Below are 18,847 nucleotides of genomic sequence, written 5' to 3'. Positions count from 1 at the left end.
TCGCGTGACAATATTGCTGTATTTAAATGATGGTTTCACACACAAAAAAAAATCTCTATAACCACATAATTATGCACATGATTTATTACTTGAGCAGAGGAAAATATTTTCTCTGCGCATGGGAGAAAGTCTGCATGACATTGTTTTTCAATTTTTTCCCGCTAATTTGAACTCAAATTAACCGTTCTAAGTACTTTTAGCGATGAATTAATGGAAAATTCACGGTGAAACTCCTTGGCATTCATAAATGATAAGCCTTCCTGGTGGAATTTCCTCAAAGATTTTGCCATTGCCATCAATCTCCTTCGCCAAAGTCGACGAGCGCGTGGGTGAAGTTTGTGAAAAGAAGTTTGCGAGACGTGGTATTTCTTGTCTCAAGTTGTGCACTTAAGAGATTAGGAGGGACTTTCGTGAGTGTGAGTAGACATTAAATATTATTTAACTTATGATTGCAGAGCATGGCTTTCCCATCAGAACACTTCATGATGTTATTTTTGCTGTGTGGCGTGATTCTTTTTACCACCACCCCCCGGAAAATTCACTGAACTGAAAAAGGAATAACTCCTCTTAGCTTGCTTTTGTCATGAGAATAACATTTCGCTCTCATATGAGAAGATAAACAATTTACTATAGTTTGTGACAACTTTTATCCGTCGCTCTTGGACAGATTTCTAAAATTAGACAAAAGCCTCGGGGTGGCTTCGGAAGTATCCAGTGGTTATCTGGAGCTTCTTGTCTTGCCTTTTGCCATCCACTTCGAATGATAACGACCGCGATAGCGCGCTCAGGAATTCAGTCCGTCCCACATCATTGTGATTTCTCGGTCGCATTAAATATTAATAAATATGGAAACTACCAGCGCCCAGGGACGGTGCAGAAATTATTTTCACAAGATAATAAATTGTTCAATATGGGGAATATTTTGGGTGTGGAATGATATTGAGGAATTTTTTTGTGGCCATTTTCAAAGGCAACTCCGGCGCATATTTGAAATATTTCCCTTAAGAGATGAGAAAATAGATAAAATTCCAAATTTTAGGGACACGTTTTGTTGTGGAAAATCAATTTCAAGTCCGAGGAAGAGGAGAAAAGATGGCAAAACACACTCATTCAAGTCTCCTGGGCGGAAGTCGTCTCTGAAAATGCCGAGGGCTTTTAATTTTTTTTTTGCCAATCGCTCAGCAACTGTCTGGAAAATAAAACTAAACAACTGTAGTCTTTCCCTGGATGTCTCTTTCCGCCCCTCTTCCTGTGGGGGAGATTCCTTTTTCCGGCCTCCCCGGCGAGCTTCGAGACTACTTGCTCAGTCAGAATCATATTGATTGATCCCGAACAAGGAAATACACTATAAAGTGTGCGAGAAGTGGATTCAGTTTGACTGGGAGGAAATAGTTGGGATAGTTTGATGGGAAAAAGGAACTTTTATATCCTCTGTGTTGCTTTTATACGCTGAAATTCACACAATCTTTCATGTTTTTGTACGTGAATCTGATAATTGACAATTTTGAAGCAATGTGATCGATAAATTGACAAATCTCGCCATTCTGAGTGAAGTTTTTTTTTGGGTTTAATACCCACAATAGTTGAGTTTTTACCAGTACTTTAAGCCTTGCTTTACATTAACTTCAAGAAATGTCCTCTTCTTTATGTTATCTTGAGTATTTGTTCAGTTGCTGGATTCTACTTTCGTCTCTTGACAAGAAACTCAAGTTTTCTTCCCTCTGTTCGGAAGTTAATCCATCTCATGACGACTTGTCTGTACTTCAGCAATGTCACCAAATTAACAATCCGTTTTCAACTTCAAATTCAACTCGTTCTGTGGAAAACATGAACGTCGAACTGCGAGTGAAGAACATGTCTGAGTACTTTAGTAATATTCTTGGTGGAAAATGAATTTTCCCTCGGTGGACAATGAAATCTGTCACAAGAGAAGCGGCTCAGAATGCCAGAGTTGAGGCGAAAAAAAGAAGAAATTCTTCACTGTCTAGAATAGTTGGACGGGTAAAAAACAACATTGGTTGGAGGAAAATGAGGACGAGGATAAATTTTCACAGGAACGACACTCTGTGAATTTACATAATGCATTTCATCATTTCACACAAATCATTGAAAATAGTGAGAAGGAATGGCACAGTGTCTAGGAAACAATGAGATGAAATTCAAGAATTTTTTTTACCACCCTTCGTCGCTTCTCATGTCGGAATATCTCCTCGTTTCCACATTCTGGAGTGAGAGAGAAAGAGAGACTTTTGGGGATGGGACAGGAAAAATTAATATGAGAAAGAATTCCTTTCAAGTCACATTGCTGGGGAGAAATATAATGCAGTCATTTTTTACCATCCATTCGCACATATTTTCCGACAAATGCATAGGAATGACAGTGTCTCTGGAAAATATACTGGGCTCGTGGAAGGGCCCAGAGTTATTTTCTTCGTTATTTCTGTCGCACAGCGAAAATTGCTGTGAAACAGCAACAGATTTGTCAAGGACAGCGCACAGAGAGTTGAGCAAATATCTTGAGCATTGCTGGACGAATTTCTATCATAAACACTGGCGTATTCAGTAGGCAAATTTTCCAGCCGTTATCCCCGAAAAACAACCCCCACTGATTATATCCATGCCGAATGTGAGGGTATATTTTGGTGGGGGTGCGCACGAGGGAAGAGTTAAGGCGAGGAGGAGTCCTTTTTTGGAATTCCCTGAGTGTCTTCGACGCCCTGAACCAGAACGCGTCCCCAAGAGAAATCATCATGAGGGTAATTAGTGAGAGACACTTTTTTGCCACCCCCTCGAGTGCTGGCTTCCTTGCAGAATCTGTCTTTCATCTGCTGTGAAGCGAAAGTGGGTGGGAACGGGCGCAAGGGGGGAAAAAAACTATCCAATGATAAATGTAATGCTGCTCCTCATCGTCAATCAACCCACATTTCCTCTCTTCCACATATGGATTTCGTCAAAGCAAATATTGATTGTAATGTGAATTTTCTCACAATCCTCCACGTCTTTTGTCTGTGGAAAAATTCATCTTGGTCTCGTGTGCCAAATTGAATTGTGACATTCTTGCTCTTTTTCCTCCACTTCATCCGCCCTCCCCCCATGAGAGGATATTTATTTCTCGTGTGGTATTCAGGAGGATTCTCTTTCATTTAGGCACAGCGAAAGGTGGGTTTGCAGTGGAAGAGGTTAAACCAACAGTCAAGATTGAATTTCTTTCGATTTTTCCACTTTCCCACTAAAACTTCTCTCTCTTTCTCTCTCTCTCTCTCTCTCTGTGACATTTTTAAAATCACATTCTGCAGACGTTTGAGAAGCTCAAGCTAAATATGATGCTTTCGGATTCTCAAAAGGCTTTAACACCAGATGGTTCCACTAAGCCTTATCCCTATTGTCTCTCTGTCTCTTCCCGCTCCGAGGATTCGCGAGATGAAAGAGGCGCGCTTCATATCAGAAAGTTTCATGGAGCTGTTTTTCTGCCACATTTAATAATGCTAAATAGTAGAAATAACAAAAATAAGGGCTAAATCCGGGTGGATTTTCTTGAGGATTTCCCATCGCCATGGCGCTAAGGCTAATCTTCCTTCTGCAGACATATTTTTGATTATGTCAATTTCACCCTCGCAAGCCTCGCTCGTGCTTTTATGCTCCGCAGTAATGTTTGGCAGAGGCTCACAGATGAGTATGAATAGGTGCACCGCATTCTGAGGTGTATACGCAACTTTAGTGGCATCCGCAGCCATTGAGGCGCCCAAAACCAGTGTTAATTACAATTGCGGATCAGGGCGATGTGTTTAGGGCCTCCTCTCCCTTATGATTTAACCGAGCAAGAGTGTAATCCGGAGGTGCTTCACCTCCGCCAAATGAAAAGAGGCAAAAAATGGCGAAGGAGGAAGATTACAGAAATTAATGACTACGAAATAAATTGAAAGGGTTGCCGCGCATTTAAATTTTCATGCCTCAACCCTTCCGATTATGCACTTGCAGAGTGTGGCACTTGAACTGCGGTGAGTGCTGTTAGTGTAATTCAGCAACTTTTTCACATTACCACCATATTTGAGCGTGACAGCAACGCAATGTGCACGCACTGTTGCACGCATTCAACCCCACAAGGTGGCAAAATGGGCTACAAAATAGCAAAACTCGCCGCAGTTCAACAACCTCACACTCTGCGGTTGAACTGGGATGAGTTTATACAATTTCCAGAAATGAAAATCCAAATAAATGAATGATACCCGCACGTTGCCTACAAAGAGCACGACATATAATTACAAATTTGAGTAAATAAAGGGGAGTGTGTGTTTCCACTTTAATCTTTAATTGGATTGATCCACACACACGTTCACACAGAGACTCCCCGTTGACAATTTCATTAGTGTGTGTGTGTGTGTGTGTGTAGCATTTTTAGGGGTGCCTACAAATTGTAATTCATTGTGGGTTTTTGCCATTGTGGCCAGGAGTCGCAGGATGTCATCAGGATGGTGAAAATGAGAAGAAATGTCGCGTCTACATGGTTTCCTTCATCGTGACGCTTCAGAGCCAGTGTCCGGTTTCTCTCATCCGCCCACACAAGTGCCCGAGAATGGGAATTAAAGCGTGAAACACGTAGACTTTCTCACTACTTTTTATGCACGCTGTGATGCTTTCAGTTCCATTGTGTCCACTCGCATTATCTTTTAATTGCTACACTCACTCGCCGTGAGCTTTTGTCATGCATCCAGAATTGAAGTCACATTGTGCATTAGAGCGAGTATTGTGTCTTTGTGGAGTCTGATCATGTCCTTTGTCGCAGAATTGGTGTTTTTTTCTTACCTTTTATAATTATGCCATTCAAATTTTCAACACTCTGCAAATAAATGAGGATTTTCTTTGCCTTCCTTCAGCAAAAATCGACATTTCAGCTCAAAGTCTTTCACATATTTGCCACACGATTTGCCACTGAGGTGTGAGAGAAGCTGTGAAAACATGGGCAGGTGGGACAAGAAATTCAATCTTTGCTCAATATTCTATGCCAAATTCACCGCTCCACGTGATAATTCATCAAATATTTTTCCGTCGAACCACCCACGGCATTGCGAGCAATTGAACCCGGAGAATGTCTTGGAATTCAGCTCACAGTGGAGAGTGTATGGATGGAGAGAGGTAAAAGAGAGGGAAAAGGGATAATTTTTCCGAGGCACTTTCCAATTCAATTCATGAAATTTTCAACTATTGCGCGCCTGACGCACACACAGCTTCAAAGGCGCACCCGCTTACCGACCCTTTTTGGCAGAAATGGTGGAGAAAAGAGGCAGCACCGGATATATGGCCAATAGCACAGTGTGGCGGAAAAGCTTATGTGGCCCTCCTCAGCTTCTTTTATTGACATTTTATTATAATACCAAAATTGAATTGGGTAACAAATTGAATTGAAAACTAAATCATACGGGATATCGGAGCGCAAGGAGAGACAATATTGACTTAAAGTATTTTGCGCCACGTGATTCTGGGGGGCCGGAAGAGTGGGAAGTGTTGATGGGGATTAAACACCACACGAAACAGGGATGAAAACAACCCACTGTGAGCTCTTCACGACCGCCTCTTATGCATTTTTGCAACACCATCGCCAGGAAAAGCAGAGGAGGAAAAAAGTGCCAGGAATGGCGAATGAATGATTCATGGAGTATCCGTTAAATATTTGTGTGGAAATTTCTCGCTGGGGCGGTTACATAATTGGAAAATCTTGCCGCTATTATTCACAATTTTCCACTTGGCGAAATAAAAGCCATTTCCTCGTGCAGAAATTCCATATTGATCAAAAGTAAATTCATTAATAATTCAATTCCCATCTTCGTCACCCCCCACGCCAAGGAGAAAACAGTTGGAAAACAATTTTTCCCTCCCTCTTCAGAGGGAGCAAGAGAGAGAGAGAGAGTGCAAAAATTGACGGTAGAAAATCTTCTGTGGACGCTGAAAGTCCCCTAATGATATACTTTGGATTTTTTCATGTGAAAAATCTCTTTTCTATGTGATTTTTTTTGGTTGGAAAATGTGCAGAATTATTTGCAAGTGAACGCTTACTTTATAATGACATGTTTTCATGTTATCATCATACTTGGTAAACACTGTGCAGCATTCATTTTCAATTGACGACAAGCTATTGACTAACTACACTCTTTGCATATTTTCTTAGAACCTTGCACAATATTCACCATTTGTTCGAAAAAATCCTGAAAAAAGCACTTAAATCTCTGAATGATCAAATTGTCTCACCAGCTAAGATGCTAATTTACAGTCCACGTTTTCTATAGAATATTTAGATAGATTTATATGAGTGGGCGGAGCCTTCAAGGGGGCGGAGATCTGTGAATAACTTGTGAAACATTTTGTACTCTCATCAATCTGCTCGTTGTCTATTTTTACATACTTTTTTTTCTGAGAAAGAGACCTTGAAGGTGGAATGGCAGCACGTGGAATGGAGGGTGTCTGGTTTGTTTTTAATCCCATTTCACTGTGGGGTTTTCCATCGCTGCCACTCGTGCTGAGATTTGCTCTTGAATCCGTTGAGACTCTGAAGTGGGCGATGGGCCGTGTGGATGAATGAAGCGAGCACAATATCTGTAATTAAGCATGATGGGGGTGGAAAAGAAAGGCGAGAGGAAGTCAAAACGGAGACGAGACGAAATGAAAATCAACCCCTAATAATTCCACTTGAACTGCCGGCACACTTCCATCATAATCGCCTCCGCCATGAATCCCTGTCAATGACGCCAAGGTGGATTTTTCATCTGACGATTGCGGGGTCTTGTGGGCGAAAGTAATTTGTAGATCGATTGGGCAGCAGATGAATGGTGAAATTCAGCCCCAAACTCCGGGCATGGCCGAGTTGTGACAGGCGGACAAGTATAATTTCTGGTGACATGAAGTTCTCCCAAGGAGAAAATCAAGCGCACACAAAGTCCGCCAAACTGATTTTCGCACAGACTGGGCATGTCTTGTGAAAAGTTTTCTCCCCCCAAACGAGAAGTGTGAGCTTGAAGGAAATTATTTTGGACGGGCGAGATAAGACGTCGAGATGGAAACGCATAGGAGATGAGAAGTGATGAGACTTATTTATCTGCAGACTTTGTGGGTGGTTTATGACTTCTTCAAATATCGATTTTAATGCTCGCCTCTGTAGCCATAGAAACGCACACAAAACAAGGCTCTTTTCCACCCTCCCATTCTCCACCCCCCAGCACTCCATCTTCATCCACTCAAACTCGCGACTCCAATTAAAAAAAACAACAACATTTCTCTTCCTGTTCGCCAATTCAGTCGGTTCACCCTGTGTCCTGACAGCAGAACAATGAAACATTTTGTGCATTAATTAAACCAATGAAACCACGCTTAATCATATTGAAATATTCAATGGATAGAAAATTATATGAAATCATACAAAATTCTCTGACTGACTGCGGTGCATTTGGTTTTTATGCACTTTCTGCTATAATTAATGAGACTGTGAATGAGCTTCATTCCGATATTTGTGGCACTCATGCTGCATATTAAATTACCATTGTTGCGGCAACTTTTATACATAATTGTTGATTTAAACTCTCTCTCTCTCCGCCGTGTTAGTGGAATTCATAAAGTTACATCTTTTTTTACAATTGCAATGCAAATTAAATTGCTATCAAATTAGATGAATTGTTTCGCTAGAAATTCATTTTTGGGGTATATTTGTAGTTATTCATGCTATCATTAATTACTTTAATTCGTTATACGTTTGGAAAAATCATCTCTGCTTCCTTTGTCGTCAAATCGTATCTCTGGGGATTGCGAATATATGAAATAATTGGATTTGGTGAGTGTAAAAATAGTAAAAATATTTTAACGAGACCGATTTTTTTTCTAGTCCACTCGGTCACAATCAAGAGGATTGAGTGGGTTTTGATGCCATGGATACTCTTTCATATGTTGAGCAGCCGTGTGTAAAATTGCAGCAGAAAATTCACCCTCACTGCTTATAATTCCAGTCTCCTGTGTCACATTGCAGAGCGACATCGTGAGCTTAATGATACCAATGGAGCTCTTTTCAATTATAACCCAGCGAGCATGAACGAGCGACTTGTTATACTTAAAATTCAAGTGTATATATGTGTGGCGTTTGGAGTGGGGAATCGATGGCATAGAAGTGGTTTCATTGAAGGGGTATCACTCGTTGTGATATGGAGAGACTTCGAGGGTTGATTGTTTGTCAGACTCCGCGTCCTTTCGAGCTTCAAACACTCCACCGTCAGATCATCTATCAACTTCTTCCCATCGAGTGTGTAGTTGAGTTTCACGCCATAAGGAGCACGCAAAACCGAGTGTAAAATCATGAGATATGCCTCTGAGGGTGGTTTGGGTGGGGGTGGGCACACAAAGGCGGATTATTAATCATTTTTAGCCAAAATTTACACTCTCGATCATGGGAAGATGCTCGTGCAATTTAATAAGACGTTGGGTTTATAGCATATTCCAGGGTGAATTTCATCCACTGAATATGCTGCTCATATCGTCATTTGGAAGCCCTTTTTTCCTCCCTTCGTGGCATGAAACAGTATTCAAATTTCACGAAGAGCCACATCAAATGCCACACAGATGAAGGGTGATGCTTCGATCCCACTTTGAGTGATGCAACAGAGAGAAGAATTTCCGGTGATGAAAATTTTTATAGACGCATCTTTGCGGAATTTATGGAGATTCACGCTGGCTGGCGGAGAAATTGCGAATGAGTGAAATACCTCTGCATACTAGTGAAAAATTTTTTATGTCTCAGATGGTTTGGCGGTCGGACATGAAAAAACAGACATCTTGCACGCTTTTCTCCTCTTGTGTGTGTGTGTGATTGAGAATTCACGCGGAGGGACAATTTTCCGCATGAATGCCTCGCGAATGGGCAACAGGAACAATTATTTCGTTACACCCCCACGTAATTACACGGCACGGGGGAAAATTGAATTTTTCATCCCCATGGAAATATCTCACCTTTTTTCCAATCTCCGAATCTTGAGCACCAGCAAATTCCAACACGAGAAGGCATTGGGGAAATTTATAATTTACAGACAATCACACACCAAAAGTGTTGAGCTCGTCTTAAGCATTCTTTTCCGCTTCTTTTATTCTGCCTTTCGCCAATTTTCACTCGAGAACACCCACCCAAGGATATAAAGCCACCCCCTCGAAGTCGGATCATCCCTTTCTTTCACACCTTTTGCACTGGCGAATGGAAAATTGAAAAAAAAAGAAGAGCGCTCTCTTCGGCATCTTAATTCGCTGAGAGAGTATTGATTGTTATTTCTGCCATGTGGCTCTGCATTGACGGGGGTGGGGGGGGTGGAATGGAGATTTTTCAAACAATTTTCTGTTTGTGATGCGAGAGAATTTGTGCGAAAATGCGGAAGTTGAAGCAATTGAAGTGAACATTCTGATGCCTATTATCTCCCATTTCTCTTGCCTTCTCCCAATTCTTCCTTTCATCTTATCAAAGGATTCACCCTCTGACGAGGAAAATTGCCAGAACAATAATAAGGCTCTCATTTGTTTTATCGTGGAAAAGAGTGGAAATGTCTATGGTGAGCCGAAGACGGCTGTGCTGCCGCAGATTCTGCTGGAGCACAATTCGGGAAGCGCTGCGAAAAGTCTTCATTTCTGCTCGATTGCCGAAGCAGTGAAGGCTTGAAAAGCTCCATCAGCTAAGTGGACGAGTGGCTGAGTGACTATGTATTGGGGAAATGAGTGTGTGATTCTCCATATAAATATCCAATGAGCAGAAGGAGAGATCGATAAAATTGATTATGTGCCCCTTGGCGTAGCATCGCAGCAACTTTTTTTTCACATGTGCCAAAGCAATGCCACATAAAACATCAACATTTGACGGACATTTGGCAGCAGAGACAGAATTGGGCACTCTGACTAATTGTGCGCTTGGGCGATTAGAATCAATGGTCAGCGGTAGTGCAATTATTCAATGGGACTTAGCATGACATCACCTGTGTCGTCCCATTGAGAGTCATCTCTCGGAATGGATTTGCGGTCTTTCAGCAACCCTCAAGAGCTCCACACCTTGGCAACCATTGTTCTCTCTCTCTCGGCGAACCCTCCGTAATCCCCCCAAAGTACACACAGATAAGCACTGTGACGACCTATTAATACCATGTCTTATTAACTTTTCAATTTACTATACGGTCTCAGCAATGGCAAATCGTTTGATGTATCTCCACACAGTCCAGTGCTATTGTCTTATGGTGAACAATGCTTCTCCTTTGACATCCAACAGGGATGGCAATAGAATAAATGTTATCACGAGTTTGTAATTTCTCGACCATGTCTGGGACAATGTTGGGTTATTTAATTAGAAAGCATTGGCAAAAGTAACAAGAGGAAAATGCAATATTGAGGGCCAAGGAAGTTTCTCATTGCATTTCAGCTGGAATGAGTTGAACACTTTGGAAATGACGTCGAAGAGGGTTTAATTATAAGAGAATTTCTCTAATCCTTTAGGTATGAAATACTTCAGAAACCGAATAACCGAGAAAATAATTCATTGCACATCTCATGAATGTGCATCAAAGCCATAATAAAGCTGTGCTTACGAGAGTGAAATAAAGGCCAAGATCTTGGCCAAGATTGATGAAAGTTCTCAGAATTAATTCTAGTGCAGAAGAGAATTATGTGAAGAATGTTTTGTTTGATGATTTCAATAAACATTCACTGATAACTCACACGAATCACATTTATGGAATACACTTTACACGTGAGCTTTTTAGTGAATGCAGAGAATGATTTAAGATGGTTTAACAGATTAAGTGAATTGTGAAAATGAACAGTTCTGAATTTAGTTTATATCGTTTGATCTCCTTCATTCATGAATAGTTTAGAAAAAGTAGTAAACACAGGGAGAAGTAGACGCATGTGAACTTCTTGAAGCTGTTGAATTTCTTTACTCTCAAAATTTCAATTGCTTCATCGTGTAATTATATGAATAGAGTAGAGTTTAAGTTTTCATTCAACATAAATTGTTTAACGCTATGGTGAAAAGTCTTCACAAACTATAAGTTAAACGTGAGGGAAACTTGAGGAGTTTTGAGAAATCCTTCATACTTGGCTGGAGAAGCATTGCATAGAGGAATGCGAATACTGTCATAAAATTTCCTGAATGGATTCTCGTGGCTTAATTGTGTCTATTGGCAATTGGATATAAATTCCCACTGAATACACTCGAGCTGCCATTGATATTGTACGCCATGGCATGAGATATTGCAAATTAGCCCACAAGAGAGCACAAGATGCTGAAGATTTAAAGTGGTGCGCTTTTCTCCACACTGAGCATCGGTTTGTGCATCATCTGGAGCTGATATCATCGATAAAGGAGCCGCGCACAGAATGCGCACTTTGTGGGAAGATGCGGGGAATGTAATTCAATGAACCAGGAATTAATAAGGATGTGACCAGTGAAAAATCATTAAAACGACTAATGCACAAGAATTGCAAGGGGTTTTTTTCTTCAGTGGGAGTGCATAAATTCCATTTTCATCCTCAATATCTCTTCCCGGATGGCGCACAAGGGAATACAATTGTGGAGTTGTAGCAACTAATAAGTCGTATTGTGATGCTTCACCAAGGGGAAGCTAATATGACTGAAATTTGTACACCACTTCCCAAACACTTCCAAAATTGCCTGACACTTCAGGAACTCGAAGTTTTTAAACTCTCTTAAATATCCATCCGATATTTCTGCAAGAATCGATTTAGAATCGTATTTTTGGACATCTTTTCGACCATAACCTCAAAATCGAACAAAGAAATCTTCAGTATCACTGTTTAGAAGCTTTCTAGATCACAAAATGATCTGAAAACTGCTGATTCAGAGGTAAAATTGTCCAGAAAGTTTTCTAAATGAACATTTTCCAAGTCGAAATGACTCTTTTTCAGGTTATCTTTAATTTTAGCACAATTTACAGTGTTTCTTGGCATCAAAAGTACTAAAAGTACTAATGATTAGCAATCTTAACCTAAACATAATCTAAAAAGAAAATTTTTATGCTTGATTTTGCATAAATATCGTAGGAACTCCAAAGAATCGGGATAATTTGTTAGTAAAATAAACACTCAGGGAAGAAATATGGCAAGTTTCTGGAACACTTCCACTTCTCAAGTACTTCTGATGAGCTGTACACCACTTCTGACCATATTATCTTCCCCTTGTGCTGCACAAGAGGAGAATAATACACATGATTAATGGAATTAGCAGAAGGAGATTTAGATAATTGAAATTGGAGATACACTTTTGATAAAACCTCAAATGAAATATCCAGCAAAAGTGAATGAGACACGGAGATGAATCTCGCTGGGTTTGTTGAAAGTACAGAGCTGTGCCCAAAGTGCTGGAGCATCGTGAGACTCTGGGGATGAGTGAAGATGTGCTCCTCTGTGTCGCACGTGAGTCTGTTTCTGAATCGATGTGAATGGGAGGGAAAAAATGTATTTGAATGTAACCCACACAAATATTAAACTCTTCGCTTATCTCCCATTCTCGCCGATTCTTCAACTCGTCCCTCCGCGATGCAGGTTGTCTCACTGTGAAATTGAATTACGGGAAAATATTATTTGAGCGGGGCGCCGAGGGCGGAATTTGTCCATGTCGTCGGCAGAGTCCGCGGGAGTGAAGGCGAGATCCCGGAGTCAGATACCGACCTGGAAAGTACCTCATTTAATTACTTCAACTCATTGTACCGCGATTGTACTCTCTCTCTCGAGTTCACTTCGACAGATGCTCGATGATCAATATCAATTAGAGAACCATTAATGGAGTGGCGGAGATGGGAAAAAGGGAAACAGAATTCCTCACTTTGTTCCCACTTGAAACTTTTCCCGGGAAAGGCGCGAGATAGAGAAGACCACGCGAGATAAGGTGGTCAATCGTGTGATAAATTGGAGAATCTTCATTTGAGAGTGGCTCACAGTGGTGCCAAAAACACTATATATATTGGCAGATGAATCACAAAGTCATTTCTCACCCGTGAACTGTGCCTGCCAAATTCCATCTCAATCAATCTACAACTTACAAATTCTTCTCTCTCTCTCTCTTTCCACCTTTTCAATTAATCTCCCGAAGGCGCATTGGAAGAGTGTGAAATGTCAAAAATCACTACTTCATAAGTATCATTTTTGCTGAGTGCGACACAAATTTGATGGCAAATTTCTCAGTAATTCCAAGGACTAAGCTGAGCTGAATCGATCAAGGAATCTCTGACAGTGCTTGTCAATTGTATTTTTAGTTGAAAAATCAAATAAGCACCCTTTCCAATAAATCATTCTCATATCAATATCGCGAGTGGGACCATAAATCAAGATGGAGTGAGACATGGAAAAGAAATTACACAGTCATCATTATCTATTTTGGATGTTTATCTCACTGGCAACAACTAATAATATTTCTTCCACAAATCCAACTATATTTCCCCTCCTCACGCCCCGCTTCGCCCCTTCCCCATCCGACCATTTGAATGTGTATTAAAATAGTTTGGATAGCTTGAAATATTGCACATTAAATAAAGTGCACATGAGACTCATAAATAAACCCTCTGCTGACTGCTAAAAATTCAACAGAATGTGTGTGTGTCGCGGGAAGCGGAGGGGGTGGGGGTGGCCAAAATAATTGATTTCGCGCACGAACTCCAAATATCGACCTAACTTATAAAATACACAAAAGTGGGGAGACAGAAACCACCTGCATGTGGGTGGCTAATGGTGAAATATCACAGAATTTGTGACATTCTGGCCTCACCGCCCCGCGGGCTGTTTGTGTGCGTGTGTGTGTGTGGCAAAATTTGGGGCTGTTGGCGCAAATTTCATTCCGTACACTCCTCAACCGGAAGGCAAACACACACACACACACCCTTGCCGACGTCCCACTTTCATCAACCTTTGCACAGTTTCACGCGAAAGACCCAGCAAAGTTCAATTGGATTTGAGCTTTTGCGGCAGAGCTTTTGCTATGACAACACTAGCGCATAGATGGCAAATGTGGGAAGTTTTATTTGAGGCTTTTGCCCATCAAATTGCTTACCAAGGTATAAAAGGGGGTTAATTGATGCGATGAACTACTGAATGGATTTATAAAATTATTAGAATATGCTCTGTGTTATTATCTGAAGCATTCAGATTTCAAGTGCGGTAAAGCATATAAATTCGCGAGGAACGTTTGTCCAAACCACATTTGACCGCAGCACAGCTCGCATTAAATTATATTATATATCAAATCAAGCTTATCAATGCATTTTCTGGCTAATTGCGAACTAACATTCACACATTAATTGGCATTCTCTAATTAGTGTATTTGCGTGCGATTTGCAAAGGCAAAAAATTTCATGGGATTTTGCACAATTGAGTAAAATTAGTCAGTCATAATTTATAAACACTACTCCTCCATGGTAAAATTGCATATTATTATATTTCATCCACATATATTCTGGTTTCACTGCCACACTTGTGTCACACCGCTGAGCAATGCCAAAATTCACTAATTAGCGCCAATTATGGGTGATAATACAAATTCATGCCGCCGGGGCTGACTTGCCACACACTGGGCACCTCGGTGGGATTTGTGGGCGGCAGCAGGACGGGCGCCGGGGCGAGCAGCTCGGGCGCCTGGGGCGTCAGCGGGTAGTAGCTCTGGGCGCCGGCGGGGTGCACGGGTGGCGAGAATGGCGGGCTCTCGGGCATCTCCAGCACGCTCTGCAGATACTGGATGTAGCTGATGGCGAGCCTGCGGAGTGCGGGACTATAGAGCATGTGCTGCGGATCAGCGCGCAACGTGCGGACTCACTTGAGACACTCGATCTTGGAGTACTTCTTACCCGAGGGCTTGGGCACGGGCAGCTTGCTGCGCAGCAGATCGTAGGCGTTGTTCATGTCTCTCATCCTCGTGCGCTCGCGGTCACAGGCTGACTTCTTGTACTCTGCTTGGGAGGAAGGGAAGCTGCAGGGAAGAGGCTGGATTGTGCGTGTGACTACTAACCTCTCTCCACTTGCTGTGCTCTCTCCTTCCAATCGCTGGGCAGGCTGGCCTCGGGCAGCTTGTCCGGCGCCAGGAGGCTGCTCGCGGGCGCTGGATAGATGTAGGGCGGCGGCAGACAAGCCGGCGGCCCGGCCAGGAAGTACTGGTAAGAGGGTGGCAGCGACGGCAGTGCGGGACGCTTCCCGATCTCCAAGAGCACGACAGTCTCCTCAGTTTCGAACTCCCTGCGCTGGTATGAGACGTAATTTGTCCCCATATTTCACATGACAGAGAGAAACGCGGCGCGGAACACCTTTTCCGAACACTTGCTCCCGAATAAATAAGCCGGGAAAAAGGTGGCGTCGACAGCTTGCACATCAGCAGGTATGCAAAGATCTTACGAATGTGACACACTCTTTCGCTCCACCCGCTCTCGCTCACACGTGCACATCCAATAAATTCCGACTTATTGAGAAATTAAACAACACTTAATTTATGCGATCGCTCCCTTCAAACATCTTAACCCTCGGCGGACGCGAGTCTCATGCAGTTTCCCCGGGAATTTGAGCACTACGCATTGAGAACGGGGAAAGGGTTAATCTTGAGTATAAAACAGAAGAAATGCCGAAGTGTATCACCTCATAAAATTGACGAAGAAATATTGCTACAGTTGTTTTGTAAATATATAGTTTTTATATGAACAACTGCTGATATCTTTGCATTTCGCCATATTTCCTTAGTCACATGTATTGGATTCAGTGATGTGTATTTGCTTCAAAGGCTTGGAGTCTAATTGGAAATCCCACTGAGAAGTACGTTTCTCTTTCAATTAGGGACTTCTAGGAATATTTGCCATAGAATTTGCATGACTTCGTATCAACAGAGGTTTTCTGGAGCTCACAATAATAATGTCATGTCCAATATTTCAGGTTGTCTAAGGAGTTGGTAGTGTTATTGTGGCCAAAGACGTCGGTTTGGCCTCCAGTTTGATTGGCTCTATCGATTTTCTATCCTTGACATCATTTTCTTCCTGTGCCACCATCAATTGTGAATGAAGTCGGTTGGAAGATAAGCACCTTGAGGAAATTGTGGACTCGCGGAAAGTGTTCCAATTCTGGGTGACGACGAACCGTGTAAATATTGATTGATACTCATCCTCCCCAAGGACTGCACTGTGTGGTGTTTGCATGTTAGGAACTAATTCAATATTTGCTAAATAATCTCAATGCATACGTTCAGTAAATTGCCATTTTGCTCATCAATTCCACGGGAAGTTGCCTCACATAACAAGCGCTATTATCATCCATCCTCACCCAAAGACGCTTGTTGAGCACTCCACGACAAGTGGAGTCTCTTGTGAGACGGAGAGATGTGTAGTTTATCATAAATTAAATACTCCACCTCCGAAGAATGGGGTGAAGCATGGCATTTTCCCCAGCATTAGACGGCTATGACTCAAGATGCACGAGAGGATGGTGTCATATTATGAATACAGAGCTCATTATGCTCTTCTGCTTAAATTACATCCCAGTCACCTCAGCAGCACTTCCTGCCAAGACTGTCCCAGGGAATTGTGGATAAGTTTCTGTCCTCCTTTTTTTCCCCCCGCCCATCACCCTAATTAACATACGAATAGTGGCTCATTTGAGATACAGATAGTCTCTCCACTTGTCTTCCTTATTGCCGGCTTCCTTGAGCGATTCCACTTCCTCTGCATAAATTCACCATTTGTCTCCATCACTGATCCAGCTGACAAAGGCACCACCACGGGAGGCATGCCAAGTGCTGCGCAGCATGCAAAATCAAAGGAATGCTCCCTGTTTAATTGATTAGCACTTTAAATCAGATCATTAATCATCAGCACGAATGGAATTTGAGCTTTGATTTACAACTCTGCCAAAGTCGTCAACTAATAATCACACCCATTAGAGATAATGCAATGAGAGTTGAAATTTGTTTCCAATGAAAGTGAATACATATTTTAGGGATGCTGTAGAGAGCTTTAGAGCTTTCAGCGATCATCATCGGCGCTTTTGTCACGGGCAATATTGCGAAAGTCTCTCATTTCACGAGGATTCAGAGGTTATTCGACGAGGAAACAATGTTAGCCATCTCTAGTATCGGCGAGATGTTGCCCAGTGAACAATGATTGGGTTGAATGGCCCAATGTTCCGGTGCGTGTACAGAAGACAGTTGTCAGGGGTTGGCGATGAGGTGGAGACACGGCCACTGATATTTATTGGTGACGCCCAAGAGAGAAGCGTACACAAGAAGTGAATGAAGACGGTTTTCCTTATTAATGTCACTTGCAGCTGCTCTGTTTTCCATTCATGTGTGTTCTCCTTGGGCACATATATACGCAATATTCTGGGGGCAAAGTGTGTTCCTGTGTTGTGTATTCTGTAACCAAATTACAAGACTCCGGTCATATGTTGATGGCTTCGAGCGCCCACGCAGAATCCCCCTCAAAACTTACTTACGGGCGATAAATTTATGCTAATTTTGATAGACCCACATTTCACAGTGTTTCACCCTCTTCGAGTCGCAAGAACAAATAAATGGGCGCGAGCGGCCGGAATGGGGAAATGATGGAGTTGCGAAGTGCTGCTGAAGCGCACTTTGCCACGGATGATGATGCAGATACAAATTAATAGAGCCTTACATTGCCTCCAACTTTATCTCATGCTCCATATAGAAGCTCATGCATACAAATAGCGTCGTGTATATTTTATCACTCTGCCATAGCAAATGCTGTAAAATGAACGAGTTGTACTGAAAGTCTCTCAAATTTCCCAAGTAAAAAAGTCCACAATGAGGGGAAATAAGCACAGAGGCTTAAGCCAGAGATTTATTCCATCTACACGTTAATGTCCTGCGCTCTTTTCACGCCTGCAACTGAAAATCCTCGCCCTAATGGCGCTTCGTCGAATGGCATTTGAGAGCCCCGCGGGCTCTCGAAGGGTATAATAACTGCATAATTGGCCAATAACTCCGGTGATCTGATTATGCTGTGCTCAAAGGATTAAAAATTCTCACACCCAAACGGAGACTTTTATTGACTTTCCTTATCAAAAATTCATTGGGCAAATATTTTAATTTCCATTTCCCACTGCCAAATTGTCTATTTTCAAGCTGTGATGAATGAAATTTCCATAATTTCTTAGCTCAGACTTGTAAACTTCTCAAATCACAGTGTGTTGTGCGCCTTCAATTGGGACTCAACAACTTTGAGAATTTGCCCAAAAGTACATCTTCTTGTAGCTGTTCGGGAAAAATTATGCAAATGGATAATCATCAGTACATTGCAGAGTTTGTGATAATTACTTTCATCCCTCTTAATTTTCCATGTTGAAAATCCAGATTATTAACCGAGTTGTGAGCTTCCCTTGCCATAGAAAAAGGCTATTGATTGACCGCAAGAGGGAGTTATGGACAGTTTTTCCGCTTTCTCTCTCTCTCTATGAATTCTTTTTGAGCGCCTTAGATAAATTGCCATGTAGTTTATCTTACTTGGGAAAGTGGAGTTGCTTTTATCGGTTGCAAAATGTCAAACTTTGCTGTCGTTCCTCCTAAATTTCCTGAGCCATTATTGCTCTTTGATTCCACCCATCTCAGCGCTTTTTCCCTGCCATTGCCTCACAATCAATAGCACTGGATGGCTGAATGAAAGGAAAATGAACACAGGAAGTTGCACCCAGGATGAATGGGGATGAACGACGAGATGAATGAATGTGGTTAACTGTTGCTCTCCATCTTCTCCCCCTTGTGAGCCACCCGTGATTAAAGGGGTGCCCTCTTGGACCGTCTTCTCCTCGGCGGAGCACAGACTTGAGCAGTTGCACTGCACGAGGA

General features: G+C 42.0%; 1 protein-coding gene across 1 annotated transcript; it reads right to left on the bottom strand.

Moving 5' to 3' along the window:
• Positions 1–14,430: 14,430 nt before the first annotated feature.
• LOC132255601 (helix-loop-helix protein 4) lies at positions 14,431–15,324 on the bottom strand. Its single transcript, XM_059751698.1, has 3 exons — positions 15,017–15,324; positions 14,825–14,957; positions 14,431–14,764 (listed from the first exon to the last, which is right to left on the bottom strand). Exons 1-3 carry the CDS (start codon positions 15,270–15,272, stop codon positions 14,533–14,535), a joined length of 621 nt encoding a protein of 206 aa, XP_059607681.1. The 5' UTR covers positions 15,273–15,324; the 3' UTR covers positions 14,431–14,532.
• Between the last annotated feature and the right edge of the window lie 3,523 nt (positions 15,325–18,847).

Source organism: Phlebotomus argentipes, unplaced genomic scaffold (genome assembly GCF_947086385.1).
Source record: "Phlebotomus argentipes unplaced genomic scaffold, Phlebotomus argentipes genome assembly contig_5, whole genome shotgun sequence".
Taxonomy (NCBI): domain Eukaryota; kingdom Metazoa; phylum Arthropoda; class Insecta; order Diptera; family Psychodidae; genus Phlebotomus; species Phlebotomus argentipes.
The sequence above is the reverse complement of the archived record's forward strand: the minus strand, read 5'-3'. Positions and strand labels throughout refer to the sequence as shown.

Excerpts from the sequence above, each read along its gene's own strand:
- LOC132255601 (XM_059751698.1), bottom strand. The coding sequence starts at position 15,272 with ATGGGGACAAATTACGTCTCATACCAGCGCAGGGAGTTCGAAACTGAG. Across the intron at positions 14,958-15,016 it reads AGCACAGCAAGTGGAGAGAG|AGTACAAGAAGTCAGCCTGT; the intron begins GTTAGTAGTCAC and ends CCTCCCAAGCAG. Across the intron at positions 14,765-14,824 it reads TCCAAGATCGAGTGTCTCAA|GCTCGCCATCAGCTACATCC; the intron begins GTGAGTCCGCAC and ends CGCACTCCGCAG.